This window comes from Dufourea novaeangliae, unplaced genomic scaffold (genome assembly GCF_001272555.1).
Source record: "Dufourea novaeangliae isolate 0120121106 unplaced genomic scaffold, ASM127255v1 scaffold235, whole genome shotgun sequence".
NCBI classification, from domain to species: domain Eukaryota; kingdom Metazoa; phylum Arthropoda; class Insecta; order Hymenoptera; family Halictidae; genus Dufourea; species Dufourea novaeangliae.
Window position 1 is genome coordinate 250,002 of NW_015374123.1, and position 27,903 is coordinate 277,904.

The 27,903-nt window shown below is 35.8% G+C and overlaps 1 protein-coding gene across 5 annotated transcripts in view; it reads left to right on the plus strand.

Moving 5' to 3' along the window:
• The window catches only part of LOC107191215 (acetylcholine receptor subunit alpha-like), a 224,932-nt gene extending 197,029 nt beyond the window's left edge, over positions 1-27,903 (plus strand). For 2 of the 5 annotated variants that reach the window (XM_015580198.1, XM_015580200.1), the window contains exons 8-11: positions 23,583-23,729; positions 24,739-24,894; positions 25,649-25,898; positions 27,674-27,903. In XM_015580198.1, the coding sequence (XP_015435684.1) occupies positions 23,583-23,729; positions 24,739-24,894; positions 25,649-25,898; positions 27,674-27,865 (745 nt within the window). In that variant the 3' untranslated portion in view covers positions 27,866-27,903. The remainder of the gene's footprint in view (positions 1-23,582; positions 23,730-24,738; positions 24,895-25,648; positions 25,899-27,673) is intronic. The other 3 variants (XM_015580199.1, XM_015580201.1, XM_015580202.1) reach the window with 2 other exon arrangements.

The window sequence follows — 27,903 nt, forward strand, 5'->3', positions numbered from 1 at the left end:
GCGCGTCAACAATTGAGAGCATGAAAATTCACTTTAACCTACTGCAAACATGTACACAGATGTACATCGTGTTTGGTACGATACGTAAGTAAAATCGTAATAAGCAAAACCAACAGAAGGGGGTGAATTTGATCAAGACCGAAAGAAATCTCAAACTACAATGTTTTTATTAATTTTGTGACGGTCGCCACAAATGCTTTTTATGATTTCTAATAGAGCTGTCACAGGTGGGTTATTTCAATTCAGAAAAACGATCCTACTTCTATTGCTCGTAACATGCTGATCAAAGATGGATCATTGATGCATTCTACGTAAAATTAATATTAACTGGGAACGAAACATGGGTAAGTGGTTACGATGTGCGCACGAATCAGCAATTGAGCCAGTGGATTTGACATTTCTTCGGACGTAGCTCAAAATTCTTCACCCACTGGGTCGATTACTGCTTCGTCTCCATTATTACTGTTTTGTCCCCAGTTACAATTAATTTTAGGAAATTGTCATCTTCTTCCCTCGACTTAAACGAATGCTAAAAGGACGACGTTTCGCCATGCGAGGGACAATAACAAAAATTGGAAAAAAAAAGATTTTAAATTTGTATAATGTCAGAAGAAAATTACTTTGAAGGTAATCCTATGGAATTATTGTTCAGATTAATAGTAAATGATGATACACAAACTCTTCGAACTTTTTGATCAGAGCTAGTATTATGGTGAGTAGAATATGTTCCCAAAGCTCAATGACCTATACGTATTAGGACGACTATGTACATTTTTTTGTACTAATTATATAGGATGAGACTCCAGATGGGTTATGTCACCCATTTCCATGTTTCAGTAATTACGGCAGCATGGTCAGCGGTGTGTACAATCCACGCGTTTCAAAGCTTGTACAAATAAAACGTTCATTCTATTCAAATTATTCAAACAGCGTTAAGGGTACAGATTAATTAACGAACAGCGGAACACTGTTCATTCGCGTAAAAGATAGTAAAATTAAGAGACTTGGTGACACTGGGGCAGAATTAACGAAGGTGCCAGTATGAAAGAATAGCACAACAGACAGTAAATACTGATAATGAAAAACAGGATATTTAATGATATTGTTATAAACAAGATGCTCACCCTTTTCACACATAGACCTACACTTTTGAATAATGAATGTCTGTCACAAGAGACTTTACACAAAATTACATTTAAGTCTGAATTTATGATAATTGACTTTTTAATTTTTATGTTCCACTCGACGAGAGGAGAAATTTGCGCGCATATGAGCTTTTCAGAGTCGAGTGTGGAATCACTGGCATTCGTGTGTATACTAACAAGACATTATTTTTGACATTATTTTTTAAGCTTTAAAATAATTTTGTTGCGAGCTTGTTCAGCATAATTCTATCAATCCAAATGTGTGGATTTCTCCTTAAAGGACTGACCATAAGTTTATTTGCAATCTATAACGTACCTGTGTTTCATTTTTCTTAATCGCCTGAAAAATATGTTAGAAATAGATTTTTAATAATCATATATAGGATGCTTGATTTATTTTATTATCATGATATTACAATATTCATAATGTATTTTAGGGATAATACGTTTGTAACTTGGATGGGAAAGTAATAGACCGATTGTATATTACCTCTTCGTGGGGAAACATATTTTTTCTCACTCCGTGGGTAAACTGAGACGTTCATACCCAAGCTAAATATTTTTACTGTTTTCAGTTTTCAAAAAATCTGAAAAAATCCGATGGTACTTATGAAAGTATCTACTACATTATGCAATCATTCGTCAAGTCAAATGTTTAGAACTCTTTTCAATAAAATAAAAAGTGTAAGGAAACTCCGGGAAAATAGGTATTCATCTGGGTCATCAACGGCCCACATTGCCTACGGAGAGTTAATAATACAATATATTTTGGTAGTTTCGATTAACAATACAGGTTACAAAAATAAATTAATTTGTGCGGAGATTCGATCGATCTAATGAACCATGGTGACTTAAACTGTCTAACTTGTACAACAGCTAAGCGTCTCGTATTTTTAGTCTATATCTCTGCCTTTTTGGCCTGGTATTCAACAATATTGTATATTTCGGAGTTTCACCTTAAAAGTGGAAAGGTTGATGACTCATATTTGTACATTTTAGAGTCAGAACTAATTATTATAAAGGATGCGCAATAAGCAACGCGAAACAAAAGTTTGAGTTGCTACAAACGTACGGTTGTCCGACAAATATATTGACATCGATTGGAACATATTAATACCAGTATTCTTTAAATACACGAAACATCATGCATATGTATTCAGAACGGTATAAAAAGTTCGAATAGCGTCGTCGACATACCGAATATTAGCTTATCACATCGACTTCCGTTCTGAACAAAATTTGCATCCAATAACATCGAAACGAAGAATTTCCGTGCATTCGGTGCAAGTGGCGTGAATAACGTTAAACATAGAAAATTAACAAACAGCGCGACGGTGTTACTCTTGGTAAAAAAATAGCAACATTAAACAACCTGGCCGCGTTGGCACGGAATTAACGAAGGCATGCGAGGAAGACACAAAAGTTGGACCGTAAAAACGGAAAGCAAAAAAGGAAACTGTTATTCTGTTGCATATATCAGTGGCGTTACAGGTTCACTTTTACGTGCAATAAAATACACATCCGTCGCCGTAGACAAAGAAACAGAGATAAAGGGATGGATAAAAATGGAGGGAGCGAAACAGCACGGGATAAAGCACCGAATGCCCTGGAAGTCCTGAAACGTTAATAACGAACGAGTGAACACAGGAGACCGGCAAGCGAAATCGTTGCGTCCCAGTTTACGGCAGTTTGTTGTCGAGTTTAAAATCTTGGTTTCGAACGAGTAGATCCAACAACAGGGAGTTCCTGTGGGTTTGGAGAAGGTCCAAGTCCGCGGCCGCCTCCCCGTCCTCCTCCTTTTCTTTCCACTCTATAAAGCTAATGTCTTGTTTTACCGCTTTCACAATTCGAGATCGTCCCTTTGCTGTAGGTGCGTGTACTTCAAAGAAACCGAAACGTCTACCGTCGGTTTTTTGTTCTTCAACCGTCGATACCCACAGAATCGTTCATTCAGTGTGTTAGGACATCTGGCGATCGGGACGGGCTATTTCTGAGAGAACACAACCAGTCGTTATGCTCAATTACTTCCAAACCAATTTGGAGGAATGTGAGCCCTATGGTTCGTCCAACTGGACGAGTCAGTAAAAATAACCAAAAATTGATGTGTTAAGCTCAGTTGATGGTTGGAAACTGTCGCTAGCCCTGCCGCACCTAAATTGTCATCACCATCCTGTATTCATAGTTACTTTTTCGACTCGTTGAATGCGGTATAGAAGTTGTTTCTTCGCTGTACAGTTCTGACGAACACATGCACTTATAATGTCCAGACTTCCATGCTCAGTAGCGATAGACATATCGTAAACTTGGAGATTTGCCACGGTCATTAACAGGTCTGCTAGGCTCGTAACCCTCCGGGACCCATTGCACAGTATGGGCCTTCTCGTAGTACCATTAAACCTCACAATCACCATGGTGGGTAGTATCCGCAAAGCTCCGAGGAGACGGCTAACGAGGAAGCACCGGAAGCTTCGATTCGAGACTTACATTACTGGCCAAAAGTATGGAACCAAAGTTCAGGATTGATGGAACAGTAATTCATTATACTGTTACAATATAAGAAAACTTCAGGAATCAATACATATACAAACCATTCCCAACTAGTTTTAGCGCATTACTTTTGTCAAATCTCTGCAGAATAGTATTTCTTTCTTTCTTTAATTATCAGACCTGGTCCCCTATTGGTGATCGCTCGTTATGTCGCCGCCCCCTAGCGTCAATTTTCTATAAAAATAGAAACATATGAAGAGACACACGACAGGACACATACGAAATATTTAAACAGACGTTAGTGACCCACATCAGAGTCACATAGTTCGAAAACCACCGTAACTGTAATTTTGTACTCTTTGCTTAACTGTTGAATTTTAATGAAGTAAATTACAATAAAAGTTGGATTAGTGCCCGAAGCAATCTACAGCGCAGGCACCCGGTCGGTAACCCGACCATTGAAGAGGGATTTCCCTTGATTCTCGTACTTCTTTCTCTTTCATTCGCTGTCCTTTCCTACGTTCGGCGTTGATTCTATATTTACAATCGATTCCTCTACTTCATGAGGGCCCGGCTTCGGTCCCACTTTTCGGGCACTAATCCAATTGCTATATTAAATTCGAAGTATTATCCTTTTAGGAAGAAGGATGGTCCTACGAGCGATATTGTATTCAGTCGGCACACCACATGCAAATACCCACCAAACCCCGAATAATCAACCACGAATCATAACACATTGCTCTTTATCGCTGCTTGCAATTTCGAACATTTTGGTTATCGTTCCTCTTCCTTTGAAATGCCTATTAATGCCGAAATAATTAATGTCTCCCGTGTTTGATTCCGCCACTAAGCTGAAACAATGGTCGATCCATCCTGTGTACCCTCGGCTGCGTTCTCAGACAATGGGGATAAGGCGGAAGTCGTGTCTGCTACCGATAGGAAAAAATTTATGAGCATTGTTCGCGCTCACGGCACCAGCTGATTCGACGAATAAGGCAGATAAACCGTGAATAGGTATGCGGATCAATGAAAACGATGAAAGATCTGCTCGAGGTTTCGATTTGGTTTTATCGTTATTTGTCGACGGCTCTGGTGATCGAAAACGGTGAGGTGAATTGAAGTCCGATGGTGGTATTTTTTCGTAACTTAATATTGCCAAGTATCCAAAATGAAATATGATGATCTCGGAAAATAACATTGTATACTTGATCTATGGTTGGCCATACTCTCCATAGAGGGGAACTTACGATGATCTGTGATCGTTCTAGAGAATGATTCATTGGTGGGATATGTTATCCATACAAGGTACAGATTCTTCCTTATACTATCTATAAATTATGAAACGCGTTGGTTACGTGCTTTCTACATAAGATCTTCCTTTGTCGAAGTCAGGCATGCGGCTGGAACAAGTAATTTTCCTCTCTTAATATCATACAGAATATTCGATCTTTCAACCACTATAAAAGTGTCGTGTAAGGAAGAAATTAATGACTATAGTATATAAAATGTTTCATTTATTTTGTTCGTTACAGATATTTTCAAAATAAATTACTCATATGAATGTATATATAAATTAATTATTTCTCTTTAATTGCTTCTTTATTTTTTCACTTTTATAATAGTTAGGAATTATGAAGGAGCATGTAAAAAGGCACACGTACACTGCCGATCACACGTCACCGGACACGTACGCGACTAAACGTGGAAGAGGAAAGAGAGTTAAAAATACATTTAAATTATAAAATAAACGAATTCGTATTAATTTCGCACGTAGCACAGAAAACATAAATTACATTTAGTATTATGCGCAAGATTAATATTTGTTTAATTAGTATGTTCATTTAACTCAGGAATATTCATACAAATGAATCATGGCATTTTCTTCGCACAGTAGATTTTTAAACATAATTCTCCCCTAATAGCTCTCAAATCAGTCTGTCATCACTTCCACTCATTCATCGTTCATTTTTACACGAGTTCTTAATCTTTTTAGAAATCAGTGTCAGAATTATTCGATTCTATTAAATTGGCTCGACCATGGATAATGCTACAAAATGCACATCAACTTAGGAAATGCAACTGCACTTTTTTTGTAATGGTATACTGCGAATTGTTTTTACATAAATTCATTGTCGTGAAAGAAAAGTTTTCAGTTTAATTGTGCAATAAAGTATTCTCAAAGTTTCAAAGAGATTGGTCTAATAATATCTTCACAAAGAATTCCCAAAAATTCGTTAAGTTTTAGCCCGTTTACACCAGGCTCCCCGCTGACGGATTTTAAGATCGTTCGAAAATGAAACGCGTTGAAAAACGTACATTTATTATGCGGCAACCTAAAACTTCTGATGAGTTTTGAGAGTGAACCGCCACGGAACTGATCGATATCAAGCAAGCGGCGCAAAGGAAAAGAGGCAAAAAAGGACGTGAAGGAGTAGGATGACCGAATCTAGGCGTCCTCGTTAGTTAAATGTCGTTCATACGGTAGCCGTAGATGCTGCTATTAATATTAAACGGTGGCCTAGTGCCAGTTTCAAAGAGGTTTCCCTTCTCGCGCGAGCTAGCCAGCCGCCCTTTGAAAAAACCCTTTACGGGCCAATGAACCCGTACAAGGGCGTGAATAGGAACACTTCTGAAATTAATGTTCCGGAATGTCGACGACCGGCTGACCCGTATATCGAACGAATGTGTGTATGTGTGTGTGTGTGTATCTACCTGGGAACGTTTCCTTCCGTGGCTTGAATTGGAAAGTCTCGTAATCACTGTGAAGGGTCGCGTGAATTTTTCCCGCCGACGACGTAACGAATTAAATGGTAGACACGGTTCCACGCACCCTCCGGTGATACATTCGGCACCAGGGAGCAATTTTCTCTTTCATTAATTTCGGCGACAATGAACGCGTTGTTGGACCTCCCTGGCCCTGCTGTTGTTCCCTTTTTATTTTTAGTTGATGGATGTATGTAGAATTGATAGTCGTGTACTGTCGTTCAAACGCATCCGTAAGGTGATTGCAAAAAAAAAACTCATAAACTTTGTTTGTGGTGGTACAGAGGTAATTATATAGAATAGGTTCAGCTCGTTAATTTCGATGATCTTTATATATGTTATAAAGGTCAATGTTCTGAGTAATTTTGTATACATATACATATAACCGCCTAATATTGTCATATGTATATGAGTCATACACCGTGAGATCATAGTTTCCAGGAATTGCTCGATGTTTGTTTACTTTATGTATTTCGTGATAATTATTTACCTATATACAAGCTTCAAATATTGTTAATGTTTACTTCGTGTTTCTATTATTTCATTAAGCGTAATCTGTTTCTTCACTTCAAGGAAACATTTCACATTGTAAAGTAACAATAAATATAAATAAAATAATACACGCATTTCTGAATATGTGCAATAATTACAACGGACTAACAGTTTTTTAATTATTAACAAAATTAGTTATATAGTAACATAGTTCTTAGTGACATAAAAAGTTTTTTAATTATTAAACATTATCTAATAATTACAACCATCTCGATATCCCTTAGGAAAAAAATGATACCAGATAGCGACCTCCAAACGCTCATAAAATTAAAAAAAAATTACATACTCTAATCTTTTAGATGGAAGAACTGAATACAGTAAAGACCCCATGAGAGTTGGAGAGAAAGTTCCCCGTAAGAGTTTCTACTTCATCTGCACCACTGAGGGGAAGGGGCGTGGAACCTGTCAAGTGCATAATGTACTGCCCCCTCCCCTTTGTATCCGTGGCTCAGACTTCAGGCAAAAAATAGATTTGTGTAATATTGAAACAATTCCCGGGGAATCGTGAAAGTTTTGAAGCGGTCCGGAGTTTCGAACTCTCATGGAGCCTTTACTGTAACAGGGTGCCCCGATATATGCACAAAGAATTCGGTTCCAAGAACCACCCTAATGGATTATTCTTATATGTCTAATACTGATTGCGGAAATCGCAATTTATTTTTTCCTTGTTAGGTCTGATGGTGTATTCTCATTAGTTGTAAAGCTGCTGTTGATTGTCTGGATATGCAGTGTTGCTGTGTTTCCCCATTGAGTGTCCCATATCATTTTCAGTTTTCTTAAACTGTATTCACGTAGGTATGTGTCACAAAGTTATATAATAGAAAGACCATAAATTCTACGATTGTACCTTAATAAAATTCCACGAGGAAGGGGAACGAAGTTATAAAAGAGATGCATATTCATAAAATGAAATATTTTATATCGATCCCAGACAAAAAAAAAACGGGCACGAACACACCCCGGACAAGCCAATATGTTCCGAGACGAGAAACGACGTTATTCCAGGGTCAAGTTGATACTCCCGTCTCACGTATTTGCTTCTCCCTCACGCGCCATTCCTTGACACTCTCAAGCCGGAATTTCGGGGACATACATCTCGACTGCTACCGCATTTCAGAAAGGGGAGGGGGACGCAGAAGTATCTAGCGAGTGCGGCAGTTAGGCCGAGTCGGTATCACGACCTGGGAATCGTGCCATGCTTAAATTGGATTCTGCTCTCGAAGGAGTAGCCGAGGTAACGGGTACGCGGTCGGCAAACGGAAGTCTCCACGGTGCTTCCTGCGTCTTCCTCCGACCGACTGGAAATTTCAATTCTGTCTGCTACGAAGGAAGGAAGCGATCATATTTAGGGCATCCTTTACATTAAATTTCGAACGCGCGCGCTCGCACACACACGGGGCTGACACGTTACGATCCGCTCGAAACATCGAATTAATTAAATAATCGCGACGATTGAATTCACACGGGCAAATTGAAGTTTATATTCCACCATTTAGATTCAGGTTATACTGGCCGAACTGATGGATTCACGACTTCGATTTCGACGGTCGAAATTCAATTTATGTCTATACAGGGTGTTCCACCTAACGTGTGCACCTTAAATATCGTATCTGCTTTTGATTTGCAGAAAATGTATTTTAACAAAGACTGAAAGTGTTGTCAATCAACTTTGATACATTTTTGTACTAATCGCTCTATCGTAGTTATTTTATTATTTAAATCTACTCTCGTATATTCGTCGATTTTTTGTACTCAGGATCACATGAAGGTCACACTATTATTGGTCATTGTATTGGTCTTGACTTCAACGCGTGATTACGCCACACTGATAAAAATATGTAGTATCATTTAAACAAAGATCGATGACCTTGAAATTTCGAAAAATGTAACCTTGAAAAACATTTATGCTTATCATAGTATTTGCTCTTTCTAAACAAATAATACCTTCCCTTCACATTTTTTTTGTTTCTTCAAAAATAAGTGAGATATTAAAGGTGCTCAGGTTAGGTAGCACACCCTGCATAAAATGTTTAGGTGACTCACTTGTCAACGCCCGGCTCAAACCGCTGTAACTAGAAACGTGAAATTTGGACAGTATACTTCTTTTATGAGGTAGGCAAGGGATAAGAAAGAATTTTGGAAATGCGAACCTTCGCGTGGTAAATAGGAGGTCAAAGTTTTTTTTAAAGAAACACCAATATCCCACGAGTCGCTACAGTTGGAAACGTAAAGTTCGGCATATAAACTTTTCATAAAACAATAGAGAAACATGTGCATGCATGTTTTTTGAAATTCAACCCTTATAGGAGTGAAAAAGGAGTAAGGTGTTTTCTCATAGGTTGACCGTATTTCTAAATCCACTAAAGCTGGGGATGTAAAATTTAAAGAATAATTTCGTAAAAAAACTGCAAATAGTGATTTCTTAAAATTCAACTCTAACAGATATGAAAATAATATTAGAAGTTAACGCGGGCATAGACACGGAAGACGGTTAGTTCAAAGATAAATTACAAATTCGAAATTCATAGTGTGATGATCGGATTTAAATGTATACACTTTATTTACATGTAGTTCCACTTTACCGAAATTATTGTAAAAATTTAAAACGATTTTTTCCGTGTGCTTATTTTGTAAAAATAACATTAAATAAATGAAGTTGCAAGGTTTTATCTCTTCGTCCTGTACAATTTTCAAAGTATCGCAGGAATTCGATAAGATTTTTACAAAAAGTACCTTGCGATTACTTTCTGTACTGTAATGTTAACAAATTGTTAACACACGTTTCCGGATAATCTCTACTTAGAAAACTTTCTCGCTGTAACTTTATGAATCGTGTACTTTTCACCATTCTTTTTGAGCTTTGTTAGAGGTACGTGAAGTGAGCGTGAAAAGTTGCAAAATAATCGGTGTTGCAGTATTATCTCACAAAAAATTTCCTAAAGAACATTCTTTTGCCTTTAATCCTCGTGCACTGTTCGGGCCAATTTGACCCAAATTCAGACTGTAATTTTTAATTATGTCCTCTACCAGAAAAACTTCTGAATTAATTTGAGACCAACAGTTTACACGCAAAGCAATCGAGCAATCTGTAAGTATAATTCCGTAACTCGATTGTAGCATAGACGAAATTTAATTCAAGAAATGGAAATATTACAATTTATTAAATATAACACAAGAATTAAGCAGAAAATGCCATTTCATTCAGTGTACACAGTATACCAAAAGTGTCCCAAGACGATATCGTTATTGTATTTATTTTTTATACGCCCACAGTACGGTCGCGGCCCTGAGCGCGGAACATTTTAAACATTATTCCTCAGTTTCTTTTCTGTAATTTATAATTAACGTTACGATTCGCACGTTTGTTTAATTGCGTAATTTTCCACTGAAATTCGCGCCATTAAGGCCGCCACGAATGCACCATGGAACGCATCACTGCAGTCGGTTCGAGCCGTGTGCGTGTGTGTAATTCGACGCGTTGAGAAATTAAATTGCGGCGACTCGTTACGAAGGGAACGTTATCATTTACATTCTGTGAATTTTAGGTTAAATTTCGCGCCTCGCGTGCTGAATGTTAAAACGTGTAGTGTTCATTTCCGTGGCTTCCCGGTCCTCGGAGACCGCCGAACAATGCAGTAATCAAAGCGATCTCCCAGGGAGCCGAGCCGAGTATTTAATCGTGATATGTATGTAGAGGGATTCACAAATTAAACTTAAAGCTTACATTATTTCGAAATCTTACGGAATTTTTGAACATGTTATTTTGCGATCATTACTAATTTCCATTCGTTTTTTTAAAATGACCCAGATTTCTTGTTCACTATAAATATATTAGAAGATCTATTCTCCACGGTTCTATATTATATATTGTACGATTTAAGTATACAGGGTGTTAATAAAAATTTGGACACTTTCACAAGATAGATTCTATATGCTAAACTAAGACGAAAATGAAGAATGGCAAAATTAAATTATTTGAAAATTTGGCATAAAATTGGGATTTTTAGTAATTGAATAGACGTGAACGGAGACAGATGTGCCCTATCATCGACCGTTCTAAATAAAGAGCCACTGGCTATGTAAGTATTCATAAATAATAAACACTAAGGTCTATCATGGATCATTCGACATATAAGTATGCATAAAGATCCACTGTGAGTTACATCATATATGAAGAATATGACCACTGTGAATAACCTTAAATTTACGATATCGCTCATAGACATTCGTTTTAAATCATTTTATAGTTCATATTCTGTACATAGTTCCTCCATGTAGCACTTTACCTTTTGTGGGTCATCAAATACAATGAATAAATTTTATCATGGTTCATTTCATATACATATAAACAGGATGAACTATATAATTGATCTTAATTCTCCCCGTTATTGCTGGAGCAATTCACAGTACGTTCTTTGAATATCTTGATTTAGAAGAGCCCACAGGCTGACTAGCATATTTTCTTTCAAAGTTTTTAAAGTCACCTTTGTTTTCTCTTAAATGGGATCCTATAAGTCGATTTTGCCTACCTTTTAGCGGACAAGAAGACAAATTCGGCACGCAATGCAATATATTTTTTCTGTCATTAGAACAGAATACATGTATATTTCCCACCATTTCCATGAAAAAGATGGAAAAATATATTTTAGAAGAATCCTGCACTACTACATAGACACGATGTTATGTATGTGAAAGATCAAACACCTTGATGGCACAACAATGTTGTGCTTGTGGTATCGCTGTGTAGGATTCCTCGGAAATACATTTTTCCACAATGCTAACGACACAAACAGTATGCTGTGGTGCTTTACGAATTAAAGGAAAATATCTATAATGCATTATTGAAAATGATCCTACTTCCGCCATGTAATCGTAATTTCAGGTATCTTCAAAAACTCTTTTTTCAGAATTGTGATGTCTTTTTTTCAAAAATTTGTTAAACATGGTGAAACTTTTAATGTTAATTTTTAACCATAAAAATATAATCTACAATTTTAAACTTGTGTGACAATGGGTGATTACAAAACTAAAGATGACTTTGAAAAATTTGAGGAGAAAAGTGACTATTACAAAAAATGTACCTCAGTCAGTCTGGTGTCTAGAGGTCTTTCTAAACCAAGGTACTCGAAAAGGGAATAATTTCAATTCATCCAATAGTAACGGCTACAATTCAGGTGATCTAATTACATTGGCCACTCTGTACAATACTGGGCGTGGCGGAAGGTACAACCGGAGAGGAGGTTATTCTGCATGCAAATCAAGTCGAAAATGTAAAATAAAATTTTCGCGTATGATACTTCAATTTCGAGCTGATCGTGCTCTGAAAATTCGTGCAAAAGATAAGTAAAAATGGCATGTAATCAACAGACGCGTTGACGAGGAAGTCTTGATTATTCGTGTACACTGCAAATTTTCAAATTCGATTGTCTTGGAAAACGACACATCGCACGAATAATTTTTATTTAATATTTTAGATTTACTTTTGCATGTAGAATATCTTTCTATCTGATTGTAGAACCCATACCAGCCCATAAGTAGTGGAACAGATATTTTCTTCTTTATAGAAAGCATGATCTATTGTAGACTGTCCTATCTAAAAATCATGACCGGTTACCATCAATCGTATGAGACGACTCCGTGAAAATCATCATTAAACTGTGGATGTTTATGCGAATGTCTATTTTCATTAACTATATTATTCAATTAAAAATAAAAAAAACATTTATTCTACATCCGAAAAGATTGATTAATCTAAAAAATGTACTATGAAAACTTTGTTAATTGCGTTTGAACTTTTTAACTTTAATGTATTTTATACACTTGCAAATGCCGTAATTTCACGAAATCTTATTGCTAGTCGCGAATAGAGATAATGGCCAAACAAGAACTTTTTCATAAACATGTCATAGCTCATCGTGAGTGATCCTATATACGAGGCGTGTTTTTGAAGTAAGTAATCACTGTTTGATAATAAGAGAAAAACCGTAGAATATATAAATTATTTATTTCAGCCAAAAAGTATCTACATACAGTAATGTCTCGATGAGTGCGACGTACCTGGGTCCACTTCGGAGAATTCGTGACAAGGCGGAAAGGTTTTCAGCACCTCATAAATTTGTTTCTTGTCCGAAGCCGAGCTTTAGCTTAGCTTCTGTTAACTCTGTTTTAATTGGTTCCACAGGGAGACTTTCCCAGTGGTGGGAATAATGTATTTGTGTTATTGTTGCACATAGTTGCCATTTACTTCGATACACGTTTGATATCGTGTCACTTTTTTTATTGCACTGTCAAAGAAGTCCGCCGCCAGAGTCTTACACCATGCATTAACGTTGTTAATCAGTTCGTCATCATTTTCACACCTCAGCGATGCCAGCCATTCTTTTTAAATGCAAAAATAATCGATAGTCACTTGGTGCAAAATCGGAACCATAGGGTCGATGGTTAAAAATTTCCCAACGAAATTACTGCAACATTTGAACGGTTTGAACTGTAGTGTGAGGTCGAGTGTTGTGGCGTGAAAATCCCACTGGACAATAACCCACGTCTTTAGTTTTGAATAGTCCCTTTTAAGTTTTATCCACTAGGTTTTATGCACTGTTGCTTTTATCTAGCAAAAATCGTATAACTCCACGAACTCCACACTTGGCGGGATTATTTACTGCAGCACTCGTAAGTTATTGATATGCGGTAAAAAATGCGAATTTTATTAAGTCTAAATATATTTAGTCGCCAGTTAGTTAAGGAATTAAAAAAGGATTACATTCACAATCATCATTAATATTTCACAAAAGTTGATATAAGTAAGAAAATAATTAAACACATTACGTACATTGTATTCAATATCACTTGTATGGAAGAATTTAATTTTGCATTCCTAAGATTCTTTGTCACCAGGTGTGTTGCAATATCCTGTATGGATTAAATCGGAGCAATTTATATTTAATTTTTCAAATCTTTAGAACCAGTGGAAAGAGCAAGATAAATGTCTGCCCCAAAATCTGTTTCAAACGAGAGATAAAGCAGAAACATTTCATCACGATTAGTTTACCATGATAAATGAACCACACAGAGATGAATGCGACGCCACGCGATTTGGCGCCGTGAATTCTTCTTTCTCCTTCCCCATTTCCTCTATTCATGCTGCCATTTCGGTCGTTCCCTCTGATCCAGCCACTTCAAGCGAGCAATTTGGTTAATCTAGCTGAGTAAATTTTGTCATATCGTACATACAATCTACTCTCTTCATTACAGGGACATAATAATTCAAATAAATGTATCTTTAACTGAAGTATGTACAATATACGGGCTACTTCATTCGTAGTATACATCAAAAACACGTTTCACCTCTCTTAGCTGATAGAATGATATATTTATAAGAGGAAAATGAAATTGCACGAAACAACAGACATGAATGGTGATAGTTTATTAATTTCCACCCAACCTAATAATAATAATTCGAACATAAATAATTGAACGTTTCCAAATGAATAAAAAATGTATAGAAATAGATAGGTAATTCATGTAGGGTCTAGAGAATTAAACTATGTAATTATGAAATCAAAGTAACTAGTTATTTATAATAACAATACATACCATTACATTTAAATCACAATAAGCTTAATACTATACCGATTAGGTAACTATCAAAACTACGGGTACCAACTAGATTCAAAGATGATCGATTCCACTGGTGCATATTTATTTACAAAATGTTTTTGGAAACCTTTGTTACAATAATCAAGTTGGGCGAAACACTGTATATAAAACTATAATGCTATAAATGTGTGAACGCCAGATAATATGAATGAATCCCCCGAAAAGTCTGTAGAATAAACAATTCGTAGTGTGTGATTCAGCTAAAAAATGCTAGGTTTGCTGATCGAGCTCTGTTCCGATTAAGATTCAATCGGAGGGTGGCGCAGAGTAATCAACGGGTCTCCAGCCCATCCCCGATAGAGCCGAAACGAACGATTTGCAAGTTGAACACGATTTAACTTTCAAATAGTACCAGCAGCGAGATCAGTCAGTTTACCCTTTGCCTCTTTTTTTCCGCGCGCTAGGGAAACTAATCTTCGCCCAGTCGACGAATGAGTACGCGAATATAGACGGTACATTCATCATTATTCAGAGGGCCCTAGCGAATTAATCACTCTGGAACAAATATCGGGTACAATGGGCGCTCCGGTGAAAGTATATTACGGGAGACTTTTGTTGTCCTGCATCGATGGAATAAAAAGATGAAGAACGAGATGGTGTTCTTCGGTCGCCATCAATCTTCCAAGATGTCTGCGTCAGCGATTTGCTAAACACTATAAGACACTGTTCTTACGATTGATGCTCTTCTGTGCCAAGTGATTTCCGGTGCGGTTCAACTTTCAAAAGTACTTATTCTGCCTCGGTCGATGCGAATAATACCGTGAAATGGAATTTGACATCTAGAAAATGAATTAGACTTTGCAATTGGCTCTGTGGAAATGCACGTTTGAGCTTTCGACTGTAGGTTTGAAGTAGAACATAATCTTTGAAATTTAATTTTCCAACGTGAAGTGCATTAATAAATGTTTTCATATATGTTATACACAATTATGTCTCCACTTATAAAGAACAAAAATTTCAGAAGTCAACTGTCGATACGAAAAAGAATAACGCGACGGAAAGTTCCGGCAGTGAACCGTGGCTATCAAAAATCAGAAAAAGAAAGGAAAGGTGGAAGGAAAGTTTTCGTGCAATTGATAGGACCGCAGCTGAACTTTAAACAAGTTCGAAACTTGGACGTTACCCGCGGCACACCCGTTCAGACGTCCGTCCTTGTATTAAATAGCGTGGCGAAGGTGTTGCAAAGTTTCACAATTTTTCAGTTGAGAGTTCCGCAGTTCGATTGAGTTTCCATTTTTTCTTTTTTTTCTTTTTCGTTGTTTCGATATTTCTCGATGAAGCCACTTCGCATGAAATTGAAGCAAGAAATTTATCCTGATCTCCTTTTTTCCGATATATGTAGCTAACTAAAGTTCTTTTCACTATAAATAGATACAGAAACTATAAAAAATCAGTATTGATATTTCTAATTTACTTCCACTTTTTTGTGAAAAAATATATAAGCATATAATATACCTATATTAATAAATCAACCTAATTTTGGTAATGGGAAACTATACATTTTCATTCATAATTCAATAACGTTGCAAGAGACGAATTAAACGAAGGAATCAAGTGGACGCAAATCATGGGACATCGATTAGCTCCATCTTACATGACCATGCTACGGACCCGAACCAGACCACTCATAAGAGAAGTTATCCAGATGTTAAATTAATTTAAAAAAAATAATGGCTGTAATTTATGCAACTCGACTTTTTAAGAACTGAAATAAGTGTCACTCGCTCGATAAATTCACTGTCGGCCAGAAAAATTGCGTCAAAGCAGCGTTGACAATACATATAGATAAACCTCTGTTCATGATTTCTTTGAGTTTTAGGTGTTTGAGAATACATGTAAATAAAATAATTTCAAATGAAACAAAAGTCACCAATATTTGAACTTCACGTCATTTTTCTGACCGATACTAAATTTTTTGGGCAAGTGATACTTATTTCCAATTCTTAGGAAATCAAGTCCTACGACTTCGTAGCATTGTTTTTCAAAAACTAGTTTAACATCTGAGTAACTTTTCTTGTCAGTTTTTGACTGTGCTGACGCCAAGAAACTTCTCAAATATCCTGCAAGAATTTTCTTTTTAAGCTGTGCACGAACTGGCCACTTTCTGCCACCCTTCCTGAAACATACACGCGAACATTGAACGTCCAGTTTGAACTTCTTTACTGCAAACGAAATTTCAAGTTAATTTTGTATTTTACAATTTAAATGTTAATCTTACCATTGAAATTCGAAGGTACATTCAGTTCAAACTATTCGAATTTAAAGTTGAAATTAGGACTAACGTAGAATTCGAATTTGGTCATCGGAACGTTTCTTGAATTTGAATTGAAGCTTAACCGTTGAAGTTTGATACTGACAGCCATGTATATGAATTTGAATTTGATCGTTGAAGTTTGAAAGTGATCGCCGGAGGACGATTCTGAATTCGACGGTCAGAGGTTCAATCTGAATTTAAATTCGCCGGCAACTCTTAATTTGCTGTCGTAACCGGGCGTGTTGTATCGATCGCATTAAAGCGAAGCTTTGTTCGTACCGCCAGGTATTCCAGATAACGCCAGCAGGAAGACCGTAATCGTTCCTTGCTCCCTATTTCCTTCAACAGATCAAACGAAAGGAAGAAAGGAAAAATACCCGTAGGATATAGTGTACTTATCCGTCCAGCGTTAAAACTTTGTTGAAAAGTATCTCTCACGGATTTGCAGGCTAGAAGCCGGTGTTATCTCTCCGTCAACGCCATAAGTTTCCTACCTTTCGGTTGCGTCTCGGTATGTGCTCCAGAAACGTGAGCTGGTTCTTTGAACGCGATTAGAATTCATGCGGTCCCAACAGCGCACCAGGTTCGAAATGAACGACCTTCGAATCCAAGCGGAACAGCTTTCGGCGAGAGATGTACGATCAAGTAACGCGAAAAGTGGAACGTGTCTAGCCACAAATTAAACACTTTGGCGTGACTGATTCGTAGTTTTCTTATACACAAAATTTAAATGAAAAAAAAATTACTTACCAATGTTATAAACTTTTGACATGTAAAAAGTTGTTCTATATTAAGGGGTTACATACATCACCGTCTATAAATATGGGACTAGAGCTCATGATTGATGGAACAGTAACTCATCTTTTAGGATTTAAGAAAAGTCACGGTATCAGTACATATACAAATCATTTCCGATCAATTTTAGCACAGTACCTTCATTAAATCTTTGTGGAGTAATATTTCTCTTTTTCTTTAATTATCAGACCTGGTCCCATACTTTTGGCCCGTAGTGTACCTTTGAGAGGTCGGAACATGGGGTTACTTTTTGAAACTTTTTCACATATAAATAACTGTTTCATTTAAAAATCGAGATATATATCTTTTTGTGTATAAATGAAGCTGTGTTTTCTTATTAAAAGAAATTTAGTATCTTGAGAAATGATACCGTAGCAGCTTCTTTCCGTAAGCATCTCCACAGTTACAGTATTTGCGATAACAAAAATAGCTCAGAGACTACTGCGAATTTTCGAATTATGTTTTCTTTTTTTTTATTAATAGAAGAAAGAGAAAATTTGCCACTGTGAAGCCCTAAAAAATTGTCATTTTTTGGGAACTTTTTTTTCAGTGAACAACATGTTCAACATAACTAAAGGGTATTAATAAGTAGACAACATTTCATTTATGTTGAACATTTTGTTCACTGAAAAAAACATTCCCAGAAAATGCCAATTTTTTAAGGCTTTACATTGGGAAAACCCTTTAAGCTGCGATGCAGAGCAAACGTAACGATATTCTCTCAAACATATATCGAGGGATGAAATGTAGATCGAAGCACGTTAGACGTGTATAAATCCCGACGATCGAGGCTGATGGGAATGTGATTGGCCGGTGATCCTCAACAAAACTGGAACTTGAAAAGACTCTTGGCTCAACGTTTTCGATGCACGATGCTTTTTACTCTACCTCCGCACGAAGTTTCCCTACGTCACGGCGAGAAACCGATGTCCTACAAATTTCCAAGTCGCTTCATCATCGTTGCCCATCAGTCACGAAGAAAGAACGCTTGATGGGCAAAGCGCGGCAACCGGAGAGCGGAGCAAAAAGTGAAATGTACGTGAAAAACCGAGCATGGGTTGGAAAAACGCGGAGGGAAAACGAAAGAAAATTGGTGATGGTCAAGAAAAGAGGGGGAAAAAGCTGGAAGATAATTTAAGAATGAGCCGATTGTCATAGCGAATGATGAATACGTTCAGGACGATGCGATCCCATTGATGGAGTACTGGATTATGATCCTGTATTATAATACTGTAGGGATTGTTATTACTAAAACATATATTATGAACCAGTTTGGACATTGTAACCCACTTTGAGACATTGATACTATTATAATAAATTCTCCGTAGGCAATGTATGTCGTTAACGATCAAGGTAAAATTTCATTTTCCTTCGACTGTCTTCCAAATTCTTATTTTTATTGGAAGAAGTTTTTTACATTTGATTTAACGAACGATGTATCATGTAGTGAAAATTTTAATAAGCAGTGCAGATTTTTTTCAGATTTTTCAAAGCCTAGCAGTAAAAAAAATTAAGCTTGGGCATTATCAACCCAGGTTGCCTATGGGCTGTGAAAAAAATATGTTCGCCTACGGAAGGATAATACATATCTGCTTATGAATCTTGATTTTTTAGGGTGTATGCCCCTCCAAATTTATTAAATAATATTAGAAGCTTGATTAAATGTGACCCATAATGGAGAACAATGTGATTATTAGACTACTGATTATTGAATATCCAATCAACTAAAATTCAGTGTAGTAAAAAGTTTCAGAAAATTTATTCAGTTTTTCTTTGTACTACGAACCTACTAGAATTTTTTTCGGGATTAATACATTCTTGTTTGTATCAAGTTTCGAGAAATTAATTCGTAAAATTCTATGTGCATAAACATCCGCAGTCTAGTCGTAATTAATGAATAACGTGACAAGTAATATGTAGCAGTATGACTTTGTTGCCGACCATGTCATCAGAATAATAGTGACAGTAATCAGTCATTTTAATGAAAAAGAAAGAGTTACAGGTAACGTATATCACTAGTGTCCACCCTATTGTAACTAATAATAAATTTTTGTAGCTTTCATTTATAAAAGCTTTGTATAAATTGACACAAGCCTGTATGGATTATATAACCAACCAGGGGATCACAGTTTTATAATTATTTCGTAGATACTAAAAAGTACTCTCTTCATTGGGATTTCTTTAAAACGAGGGCGTATTGTATATTTTTACCCAATACGCTACCGCTTATGGATGTCTGTCCTTCCATTGAAGAAAGGTTCTCCCGTTGCCATTTTACATTTTACTTTGAGTATTTTCAATAAATGATCACCGATTTTACTTACTTTCTAGTGTTTATTGTGAAAGACCTTTCTTTGAAATATTTGGATTGATCACTACATTGTAATAAATAAACTCTTTCTAGACAGCACGATTTTTGGTTTTGGACGACAGAGTCTTTTTGGTTTAACAATGTCGAGTAATGCAGGTCTAAAACAATTTTAATTCAACGTAATCGTGTCAACTGAATTATAAAATAAATAATACAACACTCTATCCATCTTGATGCTTTGTGATCTCACGAAGAACATCTCATTACCATTCGCCTTTCGTAACACCACCGTATTAACCAGTCAAATATACCTTCGGATATTGTTCTTTATTACTGTTTACTTAGTCGAAACAACAATTATTACGCAGTAGCAGTTACTCATACTTAACAGTTACATACTTCTTTAAGGTCTTAAGTTACTGGCGGCTTGATAATTCACAAGAAATGCTCGGTAAGAAGGGAATGGTCGTTCCTCGGTTTTAATAGCGGCACAATGCCTCTGCGTTTCTTCGAAAAAGCAATAACGGTGTGGTTTAATACAGAAGGGCATCCAACCATCCCCTTGAAATTCACCGGAGAAAAGGGGTCGGTTCCTTGGTTGGTCTACGTCTTGGGTGGAGACCAGTCCCGGTCGATGCTGCTACTGATTAATGTGTCACACCTACCGCATCTTTCCGTTCTTCGAATATATTGAAGGGCTTAGTATCACCACCGTGAATATATTCCTCGTTGCGATGCTATCACGCCCCACGCCTCTTTTCGCGATTCCTGTTTTTCTCCTTTGTAGCTTTGCCTTCGCGTTCTGTCATTACTTAAAGTGCAAGATTGCAATTTCACTCCGGATGCATTCAAAAATATTCGCCATTGTGAGTAACAGTGGTATGTCTTCTCAGGTCTTCCGTGTCATGTACAGTTTCAGGATTTCGATATTTCCAATCTGATCAACATGTTGGACCATAAAATTTCATTTATAGAAAGTAGTAGTTGTACGCAATTTGTCACAGCGATACAGACTCCTCTCGATTATCGTCTGACTTGTTCTACACGATTATTGTCCAAGCGTTATCCCCACCACCATAATTGTTTCCGTGGCTCAGGCTTCGGGCAAAACACAAATTTACGGGGGTCTGAAATATTTCTCCTTATAATATTATTGTCCTGACGCGGACCTGAGTTCGGGACGATAATAGAGAGGAGTCTGTATTCTATGGTTCTATTTTCTGATTTACACACTGACCATAAAGAGTGGAGAACAGTGGAGAAATACTGTTATTCATAACGATAACATGACTACCACTGGATCATATGAACAACAATCCATTTGCTTAATTTTCAAGGACACGGGTGGCATATTCTTCGCGCCACCGGTACGGAGAAATCTATTTCTGTATATCTTTCTTTGCCCGAAAAATGTTTTTCTTTCATCCGAATTATGTATCGTTCAAAATAAAAAATTACTAAGATCAAAAGATTAAGAAAAAGCCTGCTACTGCCCTTTAAAAATGCAAATATAAGAATGGGGTAGTCACGGTCTGTGTCCTTAAGGGTTAATTGGAGGATCATAGTGTACCGTTAAATTTGTGTGATGTAATCAATCAACAGCGGATCATGTTGCCGAAGACAATCTTCTGAATGTGAATACCTATCTGAACTTAATTTTGAATTTAGCACTATCAACTGGACACCAAATTTAAAGTCCATTGTTAGTTACATTTTAATTTAATATTAAAAATTTCAATTAAGTCATTAACATTAAATATTCTCCGCCATTCTCTTAGCGAAACTTAAGTATGATCAGTTCTAACTTTGTAAGACGACAATTTGGTGTCTGCGAAACATAAAGACTTCCATTGAACCGGAATCAATTAATCCAATTTCCTGGAGTAAGATAAAGGACAAACATAAAAGGGGAGGAGGAAGGCGTCGACATTTCAAGGTGAACGTGGAAAGGGGAGTTTTCAAGCCAATAAATGGTTCCAAGTGAAGTCAAAGGTACCCAGCTCAATTTAAATCGCAGCCTGTCGCTTAGCACTGGCTGCTAAGACCAGGCCATCCCAGAATGGATCTCCATTATAAATAGCCTCACGAGATTTACATTCTGTCGTTCCACCACAGCCATTCCTGGTTATGTGTTATGGCAAATTGCCCCTTTGACACATGATAGCCCTTTCCGATATTGGAGAATTGTAGAATGAATGGAACGACAACGATGTTTCAATGAACATTTCATTTTTTAGTTCACATACGTTTGATTCGTACTTTTCAAAATAATTATTATTATATTGAATACAAGTTTATAATTGTCTCACCGTGTGTGATAATTTTACATTCAGATTATAATACCCTGAATGAGCCATCTGATAGTATCTTCCAAAACACGCAGAATTGTTCTTATAATTAGTAACACACAGAACGAAACGTTTTTTGTTCGATTGATAGTAAAATGAGATTCTAATAAGACTTGTAATAATGCTAATAAAATTTTTTAAAATGACGTAACTATAAGAATACCACTAAAAAGTACATGAAATCCCGATTGTTTTATATAATTATGTTACTAATAACAGAAAGATACTGAAAGATGTTGAAGCGAAGTCATAATTATATGAAGAATAATTTCGTGACTTCGCATTGAAAAATTTTTATGAAGCATGACAGTTTGAAATACAATTTCTGTTTTAGTCTTTATCAATATACAGTAATTCATCTCTGTTCATAAAACTTCTGAGCCTTCTATTGTAAAACTGGATATCTCCATTTCCAAAAAATCCCCTTACCCGAGGGACCAGTCTGTCAGGTCTAGCCACTGGTAGACAGCCCAATGAAACAAACGAAACGCAGAGAATGCAATGCATGATAAAAAATATGAATTCCTAATATTTTCTGTTTTATCTTCGTGACACAGATTTATTTGAAGAAAATAAAATTATACCTGCCTACCATCAGAGAATTCTTAACATTTAATTCGAATTACACTGAATCAATTGCATCTTCTGAATAATTAAGTATAATTCGAACAAGATCGCGCTTTAACTCATTTTCATTAGACATACATTAATAATATATTAATAATGGTCTAATGAAAATGCAATAAGCAATGAAAAAATTTATGTTCCTTCCAGTGACTTTATCTTCTTAGTTTCCTCGTAGATCGGTTCGATTGATCATAAGATATACAATATACATATATTCAGCCATGTATATACAATAACTAGCAATAATCAATTATCACTAGACTGCGGATGTTTATGCAAATATAGATTTTCCTGGCCTAGTTCATGTTGTTATACACCTTATAGTACTGAGTTTCAGATAATCGTGCATCCTATAAATGCACAAAATCCGTAGTCGTTTCCGTAGTTTAATTATCACCATTACCCCCGATAATCAATGATACCGATCTGTACCCGTAAACATTACGATAGGAATTTCTGTAACTATAATTACTTTGTTACTGTTCTAATTTTAATGGAAGACCTATAACACACAACTATTAGCGTATTAATTCCTGAAACAAAGATAGTCAAAATAGACAATTCAGTCAGAATTTACGAATTCTGTATACTTGAATAACGTCTTTTTTCCATATACCAAATTAATTATTGCATTTATTTTACAGTATATGCGTGACAGTGGTTGTCCTCAATGTTCACTTCCGATCGCCGCAGACACATAAAATGGCGCCTTGGGTGAAAAGGGTCTTTATTCATATTCTTCCCCGGTTGTTGGTTATGCGAAGGCCTCAGTATAAATTTGAAACCAATAGGTAAGTGCTTGTCTTCGATGAATATTTTATTGTGTTAATAAATGTTCACAACAATCCATCCTTATATACGACTTCGGCAACTATACATATAAAAAGAATTCACAGATCACATAGTGCGTTTTATACAGTAGACTCCGAATTATCCAGCCCCGCCTTAACCGGTCACATTTTTGTTGATGTGAAATGTATGGATATTGCATTAATAAACAAAATTAAATCAAAGAAACAGAGAAAGACTACCGATTTTTTTGTCAAAAATAGAATTCAGTAAACATTTTTTAAATGTATGTATATGCACATATATAGTAAACATTATAGATATACTTATATATTAATATTTTTTCAGTAACTACTTTGAAATGATAAGTGATAGATGTTATCGGATTAACCGGCCAATCGTTTACCTGACCAGAGGTTCGGTCCCATAGGGGCTGGTCAAGCGGGAGTCTACTGTAATTTAATAATAAGTATTTAAATGCATATTAATTTATAAATATTTCACGAAGATAATGAAAATATAAATTCGCAGTAACAATAAAATATTAAACATTGCGTAAAACCTTGCAGGCTTTATATCGAGCATATTAAAAATTAGGGGTAGTAGAAACTATTATTATTATTTATTCGTAATAATGCAACTGATACTTTAATAATATCCAGCTGTATATTTTTTAATATATTACATGCAGTTCATATATTATCGGTAGTAAATATTATACCACAATACCTACTGTGTACATATATCGTTTATGTTATAATGTATTATTTTGCATTCTTTTCAGAATTACAATATATTAGTGTTATAAGTCGAATTTACAATCGATATTAATTCTTGTTACAATCGGTGCATACTATTGTAGCTTGACTCTTTGCCAACTAGAATGTACCTTTTCGTGTTCTTTACATCACAATAAGTACGGTTGCAGTTACTGAAGCAGTAGTGTTCTTTGAAACCTATCGACTTACAAATCATTGAATTTTATCGTACAAATTTACCCTATGTTTACAGATACACTTCTGGTAGAGTGTTAATGAGAACAGTCAGAGGCAAAGAAAAGACTTGTTATTACCCTTATTCATCCACTCAGGAAGACAGCGAAGAACATTTAACACCTAAGCGATTCCATAGTCGTCCTCCTTCAAAGGAAGACCTTTCACCTTCAAGGTATAGTGTATAAATTAATGAATTCTATTCGTGTTAACCTTCGGAATTATTGCTAAACTTCAATTGTTAATCATACACCAATACTTCAAATAGTGTAGTTTTGATTAAAGTAAAAGAATAAATGTTTGTCAAATACAATAATTCTTTGGAGTATGGGTGTATTATGTTTCATACATTGTAAATAGGGACGCAACCCCATAATGATTTTCAATATTTACCAGGGATCATTTATCCCTGTATGCAAACAAATTAAATATAAACGCTGAAATAATTAATATTTAAAATAAATTTTCGACTCTTTCAGACAAGCACGGATTAATTCTTATACACTTATTCTGAAGCAATGATTTGAATAACAGTAACAATTTTCGATTGTCTGGAATTTTAACGTCTAGTTAGAATTTTTTTAATTTAACCACTTAAGTTACAAACCAATCCAGCTGAATATAGCAAAAACATATTTTTCCGGAAAAATGTACCCCAATATAAGCAAACCAAACAAATAAGGATAGATTATTAATATATCTGAAAACAGGCTGAAACTAAAATTATCTTGAAAAATTGAAACAGAAATTACTTACGATTTAATTTAGATTTCATACAAGTTTTAATAGAATAAAATGTACTTTGTTGGAGTTTAAGGTAAATTGTATTTTCTGAAAATATTTCTCTTTAACTTATACTCTTAAAGCATAGAGTGCGCTATATTTTTGTCCTTTTCGCATAAAATTGTATTGTCTTGTTCGAAATACAGTCTCGCTGACGGTGCAAGATTCGGCGGAAGTTGTTTAATTCACGGACCACCGTTGCCGCCGCTTCCTCTTCACACCGAGTGCGAGGATCTTTCCGTTTCCGGCGAGGCAGGAATCGAAGAAGTTAAAAGTCCAGTTTTACGAAGCCCTCCGGTTTTCTCGCACTCACGTTGCCCTCCAGAAATTCACAAATCTTGCATCTGTGTGCGCTTCATCGCCGAGCACACAAAAATGCTGGAAGACTCAACTAAGGTACATAAAAGTTTTTTCTACAATGGATTGTACAATAATTGTTTAAGTCATTTGTTTTACTATTCTGTTATGAAATTTGATCTACAATAACTATTAACAATAAAATAAATGTCTAGAGTGAAATTTGATGTTACAATGATTTTCTACATTAAAAGTTTGTTTACAAGAGCTCCTTAAAGTCACATTTTATCTGGAACATTTTTCCGCGCGAAGATTTGATCTACAATAATTGTTTACAATGAAATAGTTTTTTATAATGTAATTTAATTTTCTATAATTTGGAACAACGAAACGATTTCCTAATTCCTTGTTCTTTGTTTTACTTTGAGTTATTTATTGTACCGTACCTTTGAATTCAGTAACAACCTTACTATCTAAATTAAATTGGAGGTATAATTGTTTAAAAACGACCTTCTGCTAGATGATAAATGACTAAGCTAGTGATTAGGTTGCAGTTTAACACTAGGTTTTGCGGACATTTCTTATACTCCTATCTCTACGGACACGCGTCACGAAACCGCACATTTTCTTTAAAAAACAACTTATTGTTTTTATTACTCAATTTACGATAGCATCAAATTGTCGTGTGTTCGTAGAGGTAGGTATACCACATAGAGAATTTCGAGATTAGAAGGTTTGAAATGCGTCAAAATGACGCGTTCCGTAAACCTAGTGTTAAAGCAGCTACAGTTGAAATTCGCTTTTACAAAATTGTTTGTTTCTTTTTTTCATTATATTTTCTATCACTCTAATCCAATACATATGATTTTATTATTTTGTCAAAATGAACAAGTCCATCTTCTATTTTCCTAGTCCTACAAGCTTTTATCATGTTTAATCACATAGAAATATAATTTTCATATTCCCGAATTCTATTTATTCTTTGATTTTCTATCATTCTTTCCAGTAATACTATTTTTAGTTCCAGTTATTGTATTTTTTATGGTTTTCCTTAGTATTACGTATGTAGGGTAAGGACCAAAATTTCGCCCTCCCCTACCCCCCACCCCACCAAGATTTTTGGGTTCTTGTTCGAAAACTAATCTAGATTATAGTCTGACAAAGATTGTGTAGTCACGTTGAAATCTTAATTACAAAGCCTGATTATCACTTTTTCATAAAAGTTCATATAAAGAAAATCAGAAATAGGAATGCAAGAAGATGTATTTTTCACTTTTCAAAAAATGTGTTCAGGCCCCTTAACATATGTTCACTTCACACATTTTTAAATTTCCCGTTTTTCTTTTGGGCATACGTTAATTAATTAATTTCTCTAGGATTGCATATAAATTTGACAATAAGATAAAACTGAAAGACTAATCTGTTTAGATAACAGAATGTCCAAAGAATAGAGTTTAATCTAACATTAACTGATGCACGAAAAATCAAGGTTTTACTTTAGTTTCAAATTCTTCCCGCTCTAAAAGGAAATATGTTCTAGAATGTTCTAGAATATAGATGTTCTCTAATTAGTTATTACTAATAACTAGACTGCGGATTTTATGTATTTATAGCCTATAGGGCTCTGCGAAATCCAATAAAGGACAAAACTTACATCAGATACAACGGGTTTTCTGGTTTATTCTGAACCCAATAAGATATTTATGAGAGAAAAGAAGTTCTTGCATTTGCTCCTCTCTTAATAAATTACTTCCTAAAATTTCATTTTGGATAAAAATCCGCAGTCTACTAATAACCCATCTGTACAAAAATTGAATTTCACAGTTATTATGTAATAAGCTACGCTCTAATTAATCTTCATAATTCGTCAAAAGGTGAAAGAAGACTGGAAGTACGTGGCGATGGTCTTAGACAGACTATTCCTCTGGATCTTCACTCTGGCGGTCCTCGTTGGTACAGCTGGGATCATCCTACAAGCTCCGACTCTCTACGACGACAGGGTGCCAATTGATAAAAAATTCAGCGATTTCGCAACCACTACGGTAGTTAACTGTCCGCCGCAATAGTCCATGCCTGAGCCCTGCACCGTAGACAAAACCTAAGG